Source organism: Brassica napus, chromosome A2, assembly GCF_020379485.1.
Source record: "Brassica napus cultivar Da-Ae chromosome A2, Da-Ae, whole genome shotgun sequence".
In the NCBI taxonomy this organism is placed as follows: domain Eukaryota; kingdom Viridiplantae; phylum Streptophyta; class Magnoliopsida; order Brassicales; family Brassicaceae; genus Brassica; species Brassica napus.
Window position 1 is genome coordinate 11,934,591 of NC_063435.1, and position 15,760 is coordinate 11,950,350.

Genomic DNA, 15,760 nt, shown 5'->3' on the forward strand with positions numbered 1-15,760 from the left:
TTGATAATAGCTTTTGTATCCTCCATCATTTTTGCTTAATTTATTATAAGAAAATTAAACAATCACATTAACTATATAATAAAAAAATCTAATTTTTTTCTTATATGTTATATTTTGAATTTTTAAAACGACTATAAAATAATAAAATTGTTCAAAATCTTACAATGAAAATTTTGTGAACAATGCTTTTAGTTTTTTTTTTGTAATAAAAAGATACAAATAATCATAAAATCATATGAATATAAAGTATCATTTAATATATACTAGGTGACCGGTCCGCACCCTGTGCGGGCATAAGAACATGACCGGCCTGCATCATGTGTTCTCTCTCGACCCGTACCTCACGAGAGGGAACACAGTAACGTCAGTATGAAGAATCAGATATTGTGTGTATGTATAATTGCAACGTCACAAAATATTTTGTGTGTTTACGAAGATATTTTCATTCAAAAAATGGAATAAATAGTGTATAGTTTTAGAAGTAACAGATTTTATATTATCATTAATTAGAATTGTATTGTATATGTTTTGTAATTCTTTATTTTAGGTGAATAATATTATTTTTCTATAAATAATAAACAAACATTTATGTATATATAATAAAAGAAAATATAATAAAAATCAAAATATTATCCATAAATAATATAAATTATGAACTACATTTCTCGATAAAGAAAGCAAATTCAATTAGAAACTTGCAAAAAACTAAATAAATTTTGTAAGCAATTTGACGGGTTAACATTATTTGATAGATTTATAAATTTCTAAATTTTATTGAACATGAAATAATATTAAATTGGCATACTGTCATCGGTCTCCTAACTCATCACAACTCATCTAGCAAATACAAAAAATAAATAATTGCAACAGTTTATTTATTTTAAAATTTGTATTTGGAAAAAAAAGTAGATTAAAATTACGTACCGTGACTACGAAATATTCTGAAAAACTTGTTTGTAGACAACATTCAATATTTTTGTCTGCGGCTTTTCTTCTTTACCAGTTATTAGGATTTTTAAACTAGATCTCGACTTAACTCTTGAAAGTGCAACTTTGCCTTGCATTTTGTAAGCATTTTATAAATTATTTTAAAATTATGATAAATTTATTCTTTAAACAATGATAAATAATTAAAAAATAATATTAATAAATATTTTTGAATTTTGTAATATTTAAAATTGTTATTATATAATTATATTCGAACACAATTCATCAAGTAGAGTATAAAACTATTATAATTATCTTATATAAAATTTCGTTCATTGTATTTTATAGTTTATAAATATTAAAAGTAATAAACAAAACATTATTAATCATTCTATAATTTCAAAAATTAGTTTCCATAAATTGTTATTTGTAATATTCGTTAGATTATAAGGCAAGTGATGTTAAATGATTTTAGACTTATCTTAAACTTTTAGATATAAATTAAATAAATAAAAATTAATAACAATCGACCAATCAAATTATAACAATTTCTTGAAACTTCACCTATGAACCCATTCTGCGATAGATCAGTCCACGAGATTCACACAAAAAAATCTAAATCCCTTACAGGTTGGGTTACTTAAATGTAGATTTGTCAATTTGACATATATGCACCATGTTGGTAAGTTGACCACGATTATTGGTGGAACTAATATCCGGTATAATAAAAAAAGGTAGCTGGTTCGATTATTAATTTTCTAGGTTTTTTGACTGCTTTGAACATGACCTCATGAATTAAATAAAAAATGCATAATGCTAGCTTACTTATAAGATAGTATATTCAACAAAAAAATAATATAAAATAGTATTACTAAATGATACTATGTAATACTTTCTCCGGACTATATTCAACAAAAAAAGAGAAAGTACTAAAGAACCTCTTCAATAACTGCTTTAACTTGGCTAAGTTTCTCAGCATGTTTAAGGTCTTCTGGATCACTATCACTCTCACGACCTGGTCTACATATAAAAAAGGAAGACCATATTGTCGTTACCAGTATTCAACACATGGAAAGGATAGATCAGACATGCTTTTTGGAAATAAGACACAAAGAGTTGAGTTCATAGTTCTACCTTGTACGGGGAACTAACATTCTTGTTGCATCTAATAGGTCTTGTAACTAGTCTGCACTTTTTAGTTTTGTCTACAAAAAGAAAAAAATATATAAAATGAATCAATGCTCTGATAAAAGATGGATGACAGAAAAGCTAGAGCCTCTCGCACCTCAGCTCTTGGCTTTCCACCATTGTACTTCAGCATCAAGTTTAACAGTTTCTCCTCTGTAACATTTAGTTTCACCTTCTGTTTTGGAGTTCGATCGCCATTGTCATGTAATAACAAAATTTTAACAGATAGAAATATAGATGAGATAAAGGTGATTTATATGCTAAGAAAACATACTGTCAAATAACAGCAATGATACAACGTAGCTCTTCTGAGTTCCCATTGCCTTGGCGGGTTAGTCCTTTATTAGGCTGTACATGTTTATTGAACTTCCAAGGCAAAGAGGGTGGCAGAGTCGATGAAAGATGAGGAGCCTTTGCGTCTAAACACATTTTTCTTAGCACACAAGCAACATCGTCGTAATACCTTAATAGTATGAGAGGAGAGATTTGTGAATAATACTTTAAAGAATGTAAAGAGAATGTTTGTATTTTAAGACATTGGGTGTCTCCTATATATATACAGTCGATTTATTTCTTATATTAATGACGCACAATATTTTGCACAATAAATAATGAAATCATTTAAAGAAAGATATTAAATGTGTATTGTCAATAAATGATTTGCATATGATATGATTTTAACTTGCGCAAGTAATACATATTAGAAAGGTAAGTTATTAAAAACAAACAACCTAATTAGAAACATTAAAATATTTTGTAAGCAATGTAATAAATATGATATCAATATGCGCAAGTTTACCGTTTGAATAATAAGGAAATTTTTTAATATTTTTCTTAATTCTAAATCTTGCTCAAGGGTAAACTAAATCGATAATATTTAATGATTTCAACTTGCGCAAGTAATCCATATTGTGAATAAGTGATTTGCATATTTAATGATTTCAACTTGCGCAAGTAATCCATATTAGAAAGGTAAGTTATTAAAAACAAATTTTGTCAATAAGTTATTTGCATATTTAATGATTTCAACTTGCGCAAGTAATCCATATTAGAAAGGTAAGTTATTAAAAACAAACAACCTAATTAGTAGGGGTGGGCACTTTACCCGATATCCGAAGTGGCACCCGAACCTGATCCGAAAATGTATGTCAAGTTTTTTATTTAAAAAATTAACAAAAAGTTACATCCAATTTTTTTAAAATAATAACTAAATTAATGCCTTTTTAGTTTTAAAATTTTATGTCCAAATCTATTAACCATTCAATCTATTAAAAATAAAAAAATAGTTAACCGAAAGTTATATTTTTAAATATAAGAAACTTGAGAAATAAAAATTTTAATTTTTTTTTTCAAAATCTAAATATCCGAACCCGATCTGAAATAACTGAATCCGAACTAAAAATACCCGAACCCGACCCGAAGTACAGAAATACTCCGAACGGGTTCTACACCTCTATATCGAAATACTCGAAAATCCAAAATATCCGACCCAAACCCGAACGGATACCCGAACGCTCACCCCTACTAATTAGAAACATTAAAATATTTTCTAAGCAAATGTAATTAATATGATATCAACATGCGCAAGTTTACTTTGTGAATAATAAGGAATGTTTTTAATATTTGTATTAGTTCTAAATCTTGCCCAAGGCTAAACTAAATCGATAATTATTATCCCCTAGCTATATATGGGTTTAACGAAATCGACAATAGTTTTGGGCTTGTCTACATAAACGATTGATTAGAATAAATGAAAAATAAAATTTAAAAAAATCGACCAATAAAATTATAACAATTTTTCTGAGAAGCTCTATACTAATGACATGTCAGCAGAAATCACTAAAGTGACTTCTCTTTTAATGTATAGGAGGATTCAGACGATATATATTTAGTACTTAAATTAAACTACATATTGTATAAAATACATAAATATGTTAATTTCAAAATTTTCATTGAAAAATTATTGAGGCCTGAATATTTTAATTTTGAAATTTGCATTGATTTTTTAAAAGTTATTATAAATTATTAAAATTATTAAAAATTTCATATTGAAAATTTTGTGATTAATGATTTAAATGTTTTTGGTTACAACAAGTATACAAAATTACAAATGTTAATAAAATCATATGGGTAGAAACTAGGAAACTTCAATTAAATATTCATATTAAAATATACTAAATATTTGGTGGTAAATATTTTTGAATGGATTTTGGAAATGTTTTTAAAAGGATCTAGGATATATAATATTAGAGATTAAGTAAATCTAATGGGTTATTTGAGAATCTTTAGTTGTAAAATATGGAAGTTCGTATTATTTCAAAAAAAATCACAGATATTTGTAGCTATAGTTAGGCTATATAAAGTATAATTTAAAAAAAATATTCTACCTAGAATCAAGTTGGATCCAACTTTGTGATTCTGTTTTAACAGATTGTACATATTAAGATATAAGTGATGTAAATAAGATAAACTAAAACCATTTTAAACATATAAAATGTAAATAATTTTTATTTTGAAAGATCAGTGAACACACTTCTCCCTTCTATATCACATTAAAAAAATATCACATTATTATTAGTCTGAGTGTTTTTATGTAAATAAAAAAAACAAACAACATAATGACAAACATAATATACATAACCTGCCATGCAAGATATATACATGCTATAAACAATAAAAAAAATTTACACAAGTAATCTTCGTGCTTAATTTGAAAAGAATAACTATTATAATTGTAAAAATCTAAGTTTTATTCTGCGCTAGGTGCGGATTATCACCTAGTATATATATATTAAACTGCTACACATAATCTAGTCAATTGTGTTAATACATTTTTTTTTATAACTGAATTGTGTTAATACATTCCTTATACTATTAATCGAATTTAAATTCACATTATCTATGTTGTGAACCTTGGCCTCACAAATTAAGATACTTTATACCGTGATTTTTAGCTATATATATGTTCATTTATAAACCGAACATGGAATTTCTTCAATAAATACAAAAAGTGAAATCAGAATTTTCAAATTGATCAGCCACCTCGTGAAAATCCTGTAGATCAGGAAAAAACAATAGTCATCAAAACTGTAGTTTTTGGAATAATTGTAAAAAACATAAATTTATGCACACTGTAGATTAAGGGGGAGCCCCATTAAAAATGGGTTCAACAGTTTTTAATGTCAAATAAAGACAAGCAAAGATGATAAACTGAAACACCAACTGGATTTGGACCTGAGGGAGTAGTGGATGGATTTACAAAGCCACCCTTGACTCCTTGAGTTCTTGCTATCAATAGAAAGACATAGTGGCGTGTGTCTCCAAAACGATACACAAAGACAAAGAGAAGTTTTATTCAGCTTGTGGAAGATTGTGGATTGTGGACTTCGGAAGGACGTTGTTTAGTCGTGGAGCAAACAAATATATTTTCTTCCTTTTTAGTTTGTGGAATCTGTAATTATACAAACGTAGCTTTTGATTTTCTATTATTGAAATGAATCATTGCATGAGTGACGGTTCATACTTTCATAAAATCTAATTGATGTTCCCGATTCATCATTTATATGATTTGGAAGAACAGAAATTCTAGATATTTTTACCCTTTTTAGCATAGTGGTTTTTATAGCAGATATCACTCTTACCATAGTTTTAAGTTAACTGAAGATGTACAATTCTAAAAAGTGAGACGTTGGTGACATTAATAAAACTGAGTAGCATATAAATTTTAATTGGAATATAGTTATTTATATTATACATATTAATTTAATCTATTTCGTAATCTATTACATGCATTGTACCAAAAAATAAAATCTATAACATGCATTTCTTCATAATCCAATACATATTTTGTTTATTATATTTAAAATCAGTTTTCTTCTATTCCAATTGGATAAAGTACTCATAAAATTAAATGGTCAAAATTATAAAGAGAAAGATCCCAAAGTTGGGAGTGGAGTCCAGTCCATGTGTTACTCTCAAATTGGCTGTGCCTTAGTTTAGGGCTTTAAAGATGAACTAGGATAAGACCTGCGCTGTGCGCAGGGTAAATTTATATGAAAATTATTTAAGAAATATTGTATGAAAAAATTATATTATTGATCGAATTAATATATTTGGCTCTTAAACAATTTTTTTAAACTTTTTTGTTAATTACATGATTTGTTTACTAATGAACTGATCTCATTATTAAAAATATTTTAGGTTAAAAAATTATTTATCGCATAAAAACCTAACGTTTAGGCCGATGAATCTCATGTGTACTATTTGGTTACAATGAAACTATGTCAGCTCGGTTTTATATCATGATTTAGCAATTTAAAAGATAATTATGGTTATGAAAAGTTTACGTTCACGTGTCAATTCTATCTATCTTCGATAGTTTTCTCTTTTTTGTGTCATTTTGGTTATTACTCGATATAAATATTGATTTTTGAGTTTATTCTCATTTCTTTCTTTTATTTTGGACCGAGATTTAGAAAATGTTTAAGATTCAAAATTATTAAAAAGATACATATTTAGGTTAAGATCTGCGCCTTGTACAGAATGAATACTTATTTTATATTTTTTTCCATATTATGAAATAATAAATAATAATTATATATTAAATAACTAAGAAATCAGTTACTATTATATAATAAATTGGCTTGCACATGTAAATCAAATGACCGCTCTTGTTTATTCGCAATCATTTTAGAATAAATAAATCAAAATAATCAATCTTATCTATCGTATATGATAAATAAATTAAATTTAAATGATATGAAGTATATATATATATATATTAACATAAACACATATTAAAATAAAATTATTTATTTATATGATTTTATTATTAGTGTATCTTATTATAGAAATTAATTTAAACATTGATCACAAAAGTTTATGTGAGACTTTTAACAGTTTTAATAATTTATACTCGTTTTGAAAAATTCAAAATACAACATATAGAAAAAAATCTAAATTTTTAATATATGAATAATGTAATTGTATAATTTATTTTAATAGTAAAGAATTAAACAAAAATGATAGAAATCATACATATTATTAGCAAATCTTCATTATTTAAAATCATTAATTACTATATATATCATAATCATATTAGATAATTCCGTAGGTTTTATTTAAGGAAATAATATATAATAAATAACAACCTTTCTTTAGTTAATATCATATGATATCATATAGTTGATATTAAATGTTTCTAGTGAGATCTAAAAATCAAATTGGACCAACATGTTTTTCAATTTTAATGTGAGGCTGACACGTAGGACTAATTAACTACCTAATTGATTGACACATAAGCAAGGGGTCTTTTTAATTATTAAAAAATTGAGGTTACATCTTTTCAAATGTTCCTCAATTAATATATAGGGGATATTGGTTAGTTTGAGAATAAATTAGTCGAAAGCAATGTATAAATTTTAACACTAAATAACAATTCTTAATGTATAACAATAAAAAAGGAGAGAATATATGCATTGCATGCATCCATGAAACTAGGGAGTAGGGAGGACAGCTTCAAAGGGACCATGACTTGCCCTAAAGCAGATGGAAACTGTGTGGGGCTTTATATTCTTCTTTTTTTTGTTGCATGTATTTATAAGCAAACTAAAATTTTAAAATATATGCCTAATTTTTTGTATAGTTCTAGGTGATTAGTGGTTGATTGTTTCTAGTTCAACCGGGCTTTTGAAAATGATTCATATGTAAAAACAAAACGAACTTCTTAGTTCTATATAATACACTTTATAGCTCAAGAGGCCATCTTTCATAAATTCAAGTATTAAAACAAAGGTTCACTACATTAAGCAAATACTCCACCGAACAAAAATATTTGGGGGCCAAAAAAATATTCTATAAATAGAATTGGAGAGCACATCACTTGGTCGCAGAAAACAAAGATGGGCAAGTTCAAAGATCCAAAACATTGTGGGAACCACCGTCCACCAACCACCAAAATTTTGGAAATGGCTCTACTTGGAATGTGGGAAAGTTGTTAGCTCCTCAAATCTCTGAAGTCTCTTTATAGTCTTAACTCTTAAACCCTAAAATCTTTAATTCCCACTTTTAAGTACTCTTAATCCGTTTCTAATAATATTTTAACATATCTACTAACGGTATCAACATAACATCAAAGACATGCTTCCATACCACACTTTATTTTAGCAAAAAATGTTAAGTACAACTAGCACCATAAATACTTCTTTGTACTCTATGATCAAAACATACGTCCATACACATTTTATAATTAATAATATTTTTATGTTAATTATTACACATGTTGTGAAATAAGAGCTGTTTGTTGCCAAAAAAAGATGTGAAATAAGAGTTTTTTTTTTATCTCACAACCTGAGGCGAGAATATTAAAACTTGAAAGCCTGAAAATCTGTAAACAAGACTGGGAAACTTTAAGAGCCAGAAGAAATTTGTCACAGAACAAAAAAAAATCAAGTGAAAGAAAACACTTTTTCTCCAGGGGATATGACCAAAGTATCATGTGTCAGTGATTCACTGAACTTAAAAAATATATAATTACTTCTTTTGTACAAATTATGTCAAACTTGACTCATACCATACATTCAAACCCAAAACCTTCTAAGTTATAACATGGAGAGTTGGAGACCAAGCGATTGTATCAACGAGCTTCACTGTCGGAGAATCTCTTGGAGCTGAAGGACTTTTTTTTGGTAAGATGAGCTGAAGGACTTGATTTCTCTGTTCTGGTGGCAGAAAATTATCACATGTTGAAGCATTCAGTGCCTTCTCCATCTCTGCAGATATCTACACAAATAATAAATACGCCATCAACAACAAAAAGAAAACCCGTATCTTTGCTCTGTGATCATAAAAAGTCATTTAGAATTGGGACAAGGACGCAATTACAGCGTCTACTAGAAAAGGAACGTTAAAACTGATTTGATTAAGGGGCTCAGAATGATAAAACTACACAATCCTCGAATCAACAACGCTTCAATGGCTGCGCCATTTAGTAGCAATATGGGAAGGTATATTACCGGTGAGGGCGAGGTGGAGGGCCACTTCCAGGTCCAACTTGGCTTGGTGAAGGGACAGGTCCTAAGCTTGGGAGATGAGTAATGTTTGAGCCATCCAAGAAGAACCTCTATCTGCAGCCATCGGACCTCCTAATTGGTGATTATTGTATTTTCCACGAAACTGAGTTCCAACCTGAAACAAAAGACATTTTACTAAAACCTGCAGAATTTCCATTTAGGTTGCCTATTGTTTTAAGCAAAAAACTGATTTCAACGTAAACAGAGGTGGAAATTAGATGACAATGAACACATATGAGAGGATTATTTCTGGAGTTTCCATATAGGAGAAAGCACAAGAGACAAATCAACATAATTGCATAGCCAATCAGCAAAAACCACAGAACATATCGCCTAAAATGTAAGATATGGTAGTGGACTAGGCAGATGTGGCTGTCCCTGCGGGAACCTGACTATAGATTGGTTCAGTTAACGAGCTATAGCTAGTCAAAAACATAAATCACAATGATGGAAACCAAAGAAAACCAATTAAAAAATGTGTTGAAAATGATGCTGAGGAGGTTGCGTCTTGTAGCTACTGGCTCTTGTAATCCGAAACCAGATGACATATGAGGTTGAATGGCTGGCTTTGGCGGGATAGATTGATGAAACTGCTGAGGTTGTGGAGCCACTTGCGGATCAACTTTGGGAGCCTAGATGAACAGAGTTGCAAAAGAAAGATGGGGCCGTTTGTTTCTCCATTTGGATGAATCATTTGGATGAAGATGAGAGTTTTGTTTGTTTAGACACTAAAAGTGCAACTCATTCAGATATATCATCCGGATGATTTTTGGAAATTTATGCTTAATTTTTCATTCAGCTGAACCAATTTGGATCATTTGAATGGAGATGATTCATTCAAAATGGTATAATGTCTATTATGCCACTAATGTAATTTACAAATTACCAACCTAAACATAATATCATTTTTGTCACATACGAAAACTGACAAAACTACAAAAACATGTTTTCCTGCGAAAATCGAAAAACTATTTTTTCACGCCAGAACCCCAAAAACGCAATTTCCCGCCAAAATTGCAAAAACGCATTTTCTCGTCAAAACTGCAAAAAACGTATTTCCCGCCAAAACCGCAAAAACGCGTTTTCCCGCCGAACCGTGCGGAAATGCTTTTTCCTGCCAAAACAAAAAAAATCTTATTTTCCCGACAAAACCGAAAAATCTCATTTTTCCGCAAAAATGCAAAAACATGTTTTCCTGCCAAAAACGTGTTTACCCGCCAAAACCGCAAAAAAAAAAAAAAATCAGTTTTCCCGCCAAAAACGTGTTTTTCCGCAAAAATCGCAAAAACATGTTTTCCTGTCAAAACAACAAAAACATGGTTTCCCACCAAAATCACAAAAACGCATTTTTCCGTCAAAACCGCAAAAACGTGTTTTTTCGCCAAAATCGCAAAACACGTTTTCCCGCCAATAACGAAAGATCTCATTTTCTCGCCAAAACCGAAAAATTTGGTTTTTCCCGCGAAAATCGCAAAAACGGATTTTCCTCCAAAACTGCAAAAAAACGCGTTTTCCTGTCAAAAATGTCCTTTTCCGCCAAAATTGCAAAAAACCGCAAAACCGTGTTTTCTCACCAAAACCTAAAATTTGTATTTTCCCGCCAAAATAGAAAAATCTCATTTTTCCCGCCAGAACCAAAAAATCTTGTTTTCCCGCCAAAACCGAAAAATATGTTTTCTCATTAAAACCGAAAAAAACTTTTTTTCCCGCCCAAACCGCAAAAAGAAAATCGTTAATTTTGAGTTAATTCTAATGTAAATATATTAAACTAAATAATTAAATGTAATATAGTTAAAATTAATATCAAACATATGATTAAACCAACACAAGGGTATTTTGGTAATTTGTTTACTAAACTCATTTGAATAGAAATGAAAATAAAGAAACAAACATAATATTCATTTAGATGATTCATCTAGATGAGCCATGTGGATGGACAAATAAACAATCACAAAAATCTGAATGGATCATCTGAATAGATCATACAAATGAATCATTTGGATGGAGATGACAAATGGTGAAACAAACAGCCCCATACAGAAAATGTCCAATAGTATATGGTTTCAATCTGACCCGACCCGCCCTATGAAACATTCTTGGCTCAAAAAGATTAATTAAACATGATTTGTATAGTTTTTCTTTAATAACATAAATTAAAATTCCATAAAGATACAATTAATTTTTTTTATTTCTTATAGTTTACACATATAGGTGTTCTCAAAAAATTTTGTGATAAATCAAAAGTATATATATACCTTTGTTATATTTTATTTTTGAAGTATATGAAACTATAATTAACTTCAAACTAATATTTATATCCGTTCTTTTTTATTATTTACATGTGTTTGATCTTTAAAACTAGAGAAATTCTTTAGGATAGACCTAAAATTTTTTTTGTCACAAATATAGACTTTAAAAAGAATGATCAAAATAGACTTAAATGTTTTATAAAAAAATAAATATATACTTATAACCTTAGGGTTAATTAATCTAAACATTGTGATTTAGAGTTAAGCATGGCCGGCTTAGGGCATGGGACAATGGGGCGTGGGCTCTCCAGGGTCCAAACATTTTTTAACTTAAATAGTATGAAAGAAGGGCCCAATTTTTCTAAAAATAATTACGTGTAGGGGTCTAAAATTTTTAAATTATCCATATATACATGTAAGAAAAACCTAAAAAAAATTTTGCATAAAAGCCCACTAATATCTTGAGTCAGCCCTGTTAAAGTGTGGTTTAGGATTTAAAGTTTAGCGTTTAAAGTTTAGTGTTTAGAGTTTAGAAGTGGGGTTTTAGGGATATGATTTCAATTTTTTTTTAAAAAAAAAAATTCAAAAAATGTTGTTTTAGTCATTTTAGTTTGGGAAATTGCCACAAATAGCACATTCATAGTACCACTTTTCATGTTTACACTAACCACTTTTACCATCACTTTTAATGAAGGGTAAAAGACAATTATACCCTTAGGGTTAACTAATCTAGATTTAGGGTTTAGAGTTGAGGGGTGGGGTAGGATTTTTGGAATGTGAAATTTAGAATTCTAATAAATATATAAATAAATACTTAGAAAATATATAAAAAAATTTTAAAAATAGTTTCAAACATAATTTTCGTTTTTTTAAAAAGCAATTTGAAAAAACTTTGAAAAAATGCAATTTCAAAAAAATTTCAAAAAAAAATTTCAAAAAAAAAAGTTTATAAAAAGGTTCGAATTTGAAAAAGTATAATTAGAAAACATAAAAAAAATTTTACTTTTTTTTTTATTTTTTTTATTTTTTTTTTTTTTATTTTTATTTTCTTATTTAAATAATGATTTATTATATATAAAATAACAAGGGCATAAGAGTCTTTTGCCACTTAATGAAGAATGTATTTTTGAAAATGTCTTTTTAGTGGTGGTAAAAATAAAAAGTAGTACCATGAAAGTGGTAAACATGTAATTTCCCTTTTTACTTTTTGAAATCTATTTTTGAGACAAAAACTAAAAATGTCTATTTGAGAGAATTAAACTATGTGAGTCTACATATATTTTCAATTCTAACTGAACTGATAGTAAAAAAGAGTCGTCCATGAAACTTTTATACTAGATCAAGTGTCTTTCCCTTTCAATTACTTAAACTTCCTCTCCATTTTGTAGGTCTCTTGAATAATTTTAGCATAAATCTAAGATATAGTCATGCATTATATATGTAAATTGAATTTACTCAAATATTATTTAAGTTACCATGTTAACTGAACACGTAACATGCATTAATCTATAGACTATATATATATTAGAGATATATCTTTTTGAAAAGCAAAACCTTGAAACACAAGTTTAAGATTACAAAGCGTGTGACACGGTTTTGGCATCATCACTTTCTCGTTGCTGCAGCTATTTTCTTTTAAATTTTGTTTTCATATAGTTTCCCCTTCACTCCTTCAGTTCATTACAAACCAATAAATGGAGCCTGGAAGAACTACAGCTTGCAAATTGCAATTGGTGGTGAAGCAACAACACACGTCCGCCATCAATAGTTTAACAGTGACTTCCCTCCTGTGAGTGTTTTTGTTACTTGTTAATCAGATAAAATTCAAATTATGTTATATATCCTGCTAATATAAAATCTGCATGGCTGAATGTATTATATATCCAAGCTGTTGTAGTATAATTCTCTTTTGTGTGATCTGAATTTGATGTTTAGTTTTGCGGTATATAGAATTTGCGAATATAATTTCGATATTTATTAAAAAAAGTTTTAATAGGGCAAGAAGCGGGTCAAACTGAATCGGGTTGGGTCGGGTCGGGTCAAGTCAAATAAAAAGCCTTATCTTCTTCGCTTCACTCTCTCACATATCCACACAACAAAAAGAAATGGCTCTCACCGTGAGCACCGGTGGCGGAGGAGCTAGCTTCCGCTCCATCGACCTCACAGACTCTTCTCGTAATCCCTTCTCCACCTCCAGACTCCATTACCCGTCGAGAGCCCGTCTTCACATAGTCTCCGCCGCTAAAAAGCCTTCCACCCAAACCGGTCGGTTCGACAGCAAGAAGCGTCGGACCCTCGTCCCGACAACAACCAAAGAACAGCCGGAAGAAAACAACGGTATTTACTACGAGAACCCGCCGTCTCAGATCGACATCTCCGACGATGACGAAGATAGGTTTGCCGTGAACACTCGCTTCAGAGGCGATCCAAAAGACGCGCCAAAGATTTCGGTTAAGGATCTTCCTGGGCTTGAACCGGATCCATTCGAAGGTCCTCAGTGGGATGGTCTAGGCTTCTTCGTTCAATACCTATGGGCTTTCGGGATCCTCTTTGCGGTTAGTTTCACTCGATCAACTTCTGTTTATTAGAGTTTGATCAAATTGCATGATCGGTTTAGTGTAAACCGTGTATTTAACCGGTTCTTCATCTTCCTTTGTTGTTTCTTAGTTTTTTACTCATTAAAAATGAGTTAAAATTGTTTCTTAGTTCTGTTGTTCGGTCACAGAGTCTGTTACTCTGTTTATATATACGGAGGGTTACAAGAACCGGTTTACACTAAACCAATCATACAATTTTGATCTCTCTAATACTGTTACATGTGTTTGATGGTTTTGATCGTGTAACAGTTAATCTCCGGTGCAATTGCGGCGGGGACGTACAACGAAGGTGCGACGGACTTCAAGGAGACGCCAGTGTATAAGGAGGCGATGGAGTCTCGTGACCTTTTTGATGAAGCAGAGGGTTCGAGCTCTGAAGATGTGTTTGATTCTAATCCCACAGAAGTGGCGCCTAGTTTGGAATAGTTTTAAGTTCTGTGGTTTAGATGTGTTTGAAGTATCATGAACTTCTTGTGTTTATAATGTTACAGAATCAAAGAAAAAATGATTATTAAACAAAGATTGTTGTTTCTCATTGTTCTGTTTCTTGATTTTCATTTCAAGAACTGTAAACATAAAGAAATACATGTGAATGTAGCTAAACCGAGATGGTAGTTAATATTCAGACAGATTCAGTTGAATCTCAGACTTGAAGCCAGAGGATCTCAGACCATAACCTAGCCCCAGAAAGCTAGTGGGTCTTGGTGCCACTGGGGTTGCGATTGCTGATGAAGTTGAATGAAATTAGTAACAAATTAACAATTCTTGTGGAGATGTTAACTTTTTTTTATGTTTTGGTTTGGATGAACTTTTTTTAGGGAAAGTGGCTTACCCTTGACACTAGAGTTGTTCTTTGCACCTATAGAAACTTGAGAACCGGTTGAGCTTGAAGGTGGTGGAGCAACAGAGGAGGAATTACTAGGCGCCTCTACTCCTATTATCAATAATGTTATTTCAAGAAATTAATCTAATTTTTATTAACATTGTAAAGAAATTCACATACTAGGGAGGAGCAAGAGGATGAATTTGCTGGAATGTTGCAAAGTGGAGCCAGTTGTAGAGCGAGAGTTTGATTAATTGGAAAAGCAGGGGAAACAGTAGAGGTATTGTTGAGTAAGAGACAGAGACAGCTCGGTTGTTGGCTATAGATTTGGTTTAAGCCGTTACAACAGGGCTGAGCAGGAAGCTGGACAAAGCCTTGGACGAATGGACCACATGGAGCCAAGGAAAGAAGCATGGAGGCACATGTAGCTGGAACTTGAGCGAGAACCAGTTGTAGAAAGATTGGAGACTTGAAGATTAAGAGAGTAATACATAGAATATAAGAAGAAGACATTTTTTTTTCCTTGGAGAGTAAGTTTCTTTCTTCTTTGTTTGAAATAAAGTGGTGGTTTCTTTAGTATTAAAGGTCGGAATCAATTGGTTTGGTCTGTGTGACTGTGGATATGTGTTGTTATTGCACACATGATGTGTTTTTATTTGGTTGCAACACTTGATTTCTTCATGTTTGTGCCTTGTTTGTTTGGTGTTTCGACTTCATTCATAAAATTATGCTTCTTGCTCACCAAAGGAGTGAGGAATCATTATTAAACAAAGTGTGATAAATCATTAATAACAAAAACAAACAACAAAGTCGTTGTAGTATAGTGGTAAGTATTCCCGCCTGTCACGCGGGTGACCCGGGTTCGATCCCCGGCAACGGCGTACACCTTTTTATTTAAAAATTTGG

General features: G+C 30.5%; 1 protein-coding gene, 1 long non-coding RNA gene and 1 other non-coding gene across 4 annotated transcripts; 2 read left to right on the forward strand and 1 right to left on the reverse strand.

Moving 5' to 3' along the window:
- Positions 1–8,596: 8,596 nt before the first annotated feature.
- Positions 8,597–9,835, reverse strand: LOC125587324. The gene is made up of 2 exons (XR_007323644.1): positions 9,129–9,835; positions 8,597–8,895 (listed from the first exon to the last, which is right to left on the reverse strand). It is a non-coding gene; the product is annotated as an uncharacterized LOC125587324 (long non-coding RNA).
- A 3,248-nt stretch (positions 9,836–13,083) lies between these two features.
- LOC125587327 lies at positions 13,084–14,566 on the forward strand. Of its 2 annotated transcripts, none has more exons than XM_048757581.1 (3): positions 13,084–13,223; positions 13,431–13,989; positions 14,281–14,566. In XM_048757581.1, exons 2-3 carry the CDS (start codon positions 13,540–13,542, stop codon positions 14,455–14,457), a joined length of 627 nt encoding a protein of 208 aa, XP_048613538.1. In that variant the 5' UTR covers positions 13,084–13,223; positions 13,431–13,539; the 3' UTR covers positions 14,458–14,566. The 2 variants fall into 2 exon arrangements, with proteins under 2 accessions (XP_048613538.1, XP_048613544.1); XM_048757587.1 differs by having other exon boundaries at positions 13,122–13,223; positions 13,422–13,989.
- Positions 14,567–15,663: 1,097 nt separating this feature from the next.
- On the forward strand, positions 15,664–15,735 carry TRNAD-GUC. The gene has a single exon. It is a non-coding gene; the product is annotated as a tRNA-Asp (tRNA).
- The last annotated feature ends 25 nt before the right edge of the window (positions 15,736–15,760 follow it).

Excerpts from the sequence above, each read along its gene's own strand:
- LOC125587327 (XM_048757581.1), top strand. The coding sequence starts at position 13,540 with ATGGCTCTCACCGTGAGCACCGGTGGCGGAGGAGCTAGCTTCCGCTCC. Across the intron at positions 13,990-14,280 it reads CTTTCGGGATCCTCTTTGCG|TTAATCTCCGGTGCAATTGC; the intron begins GTTAGTTTCACT and ends ATCGTGTAACAG.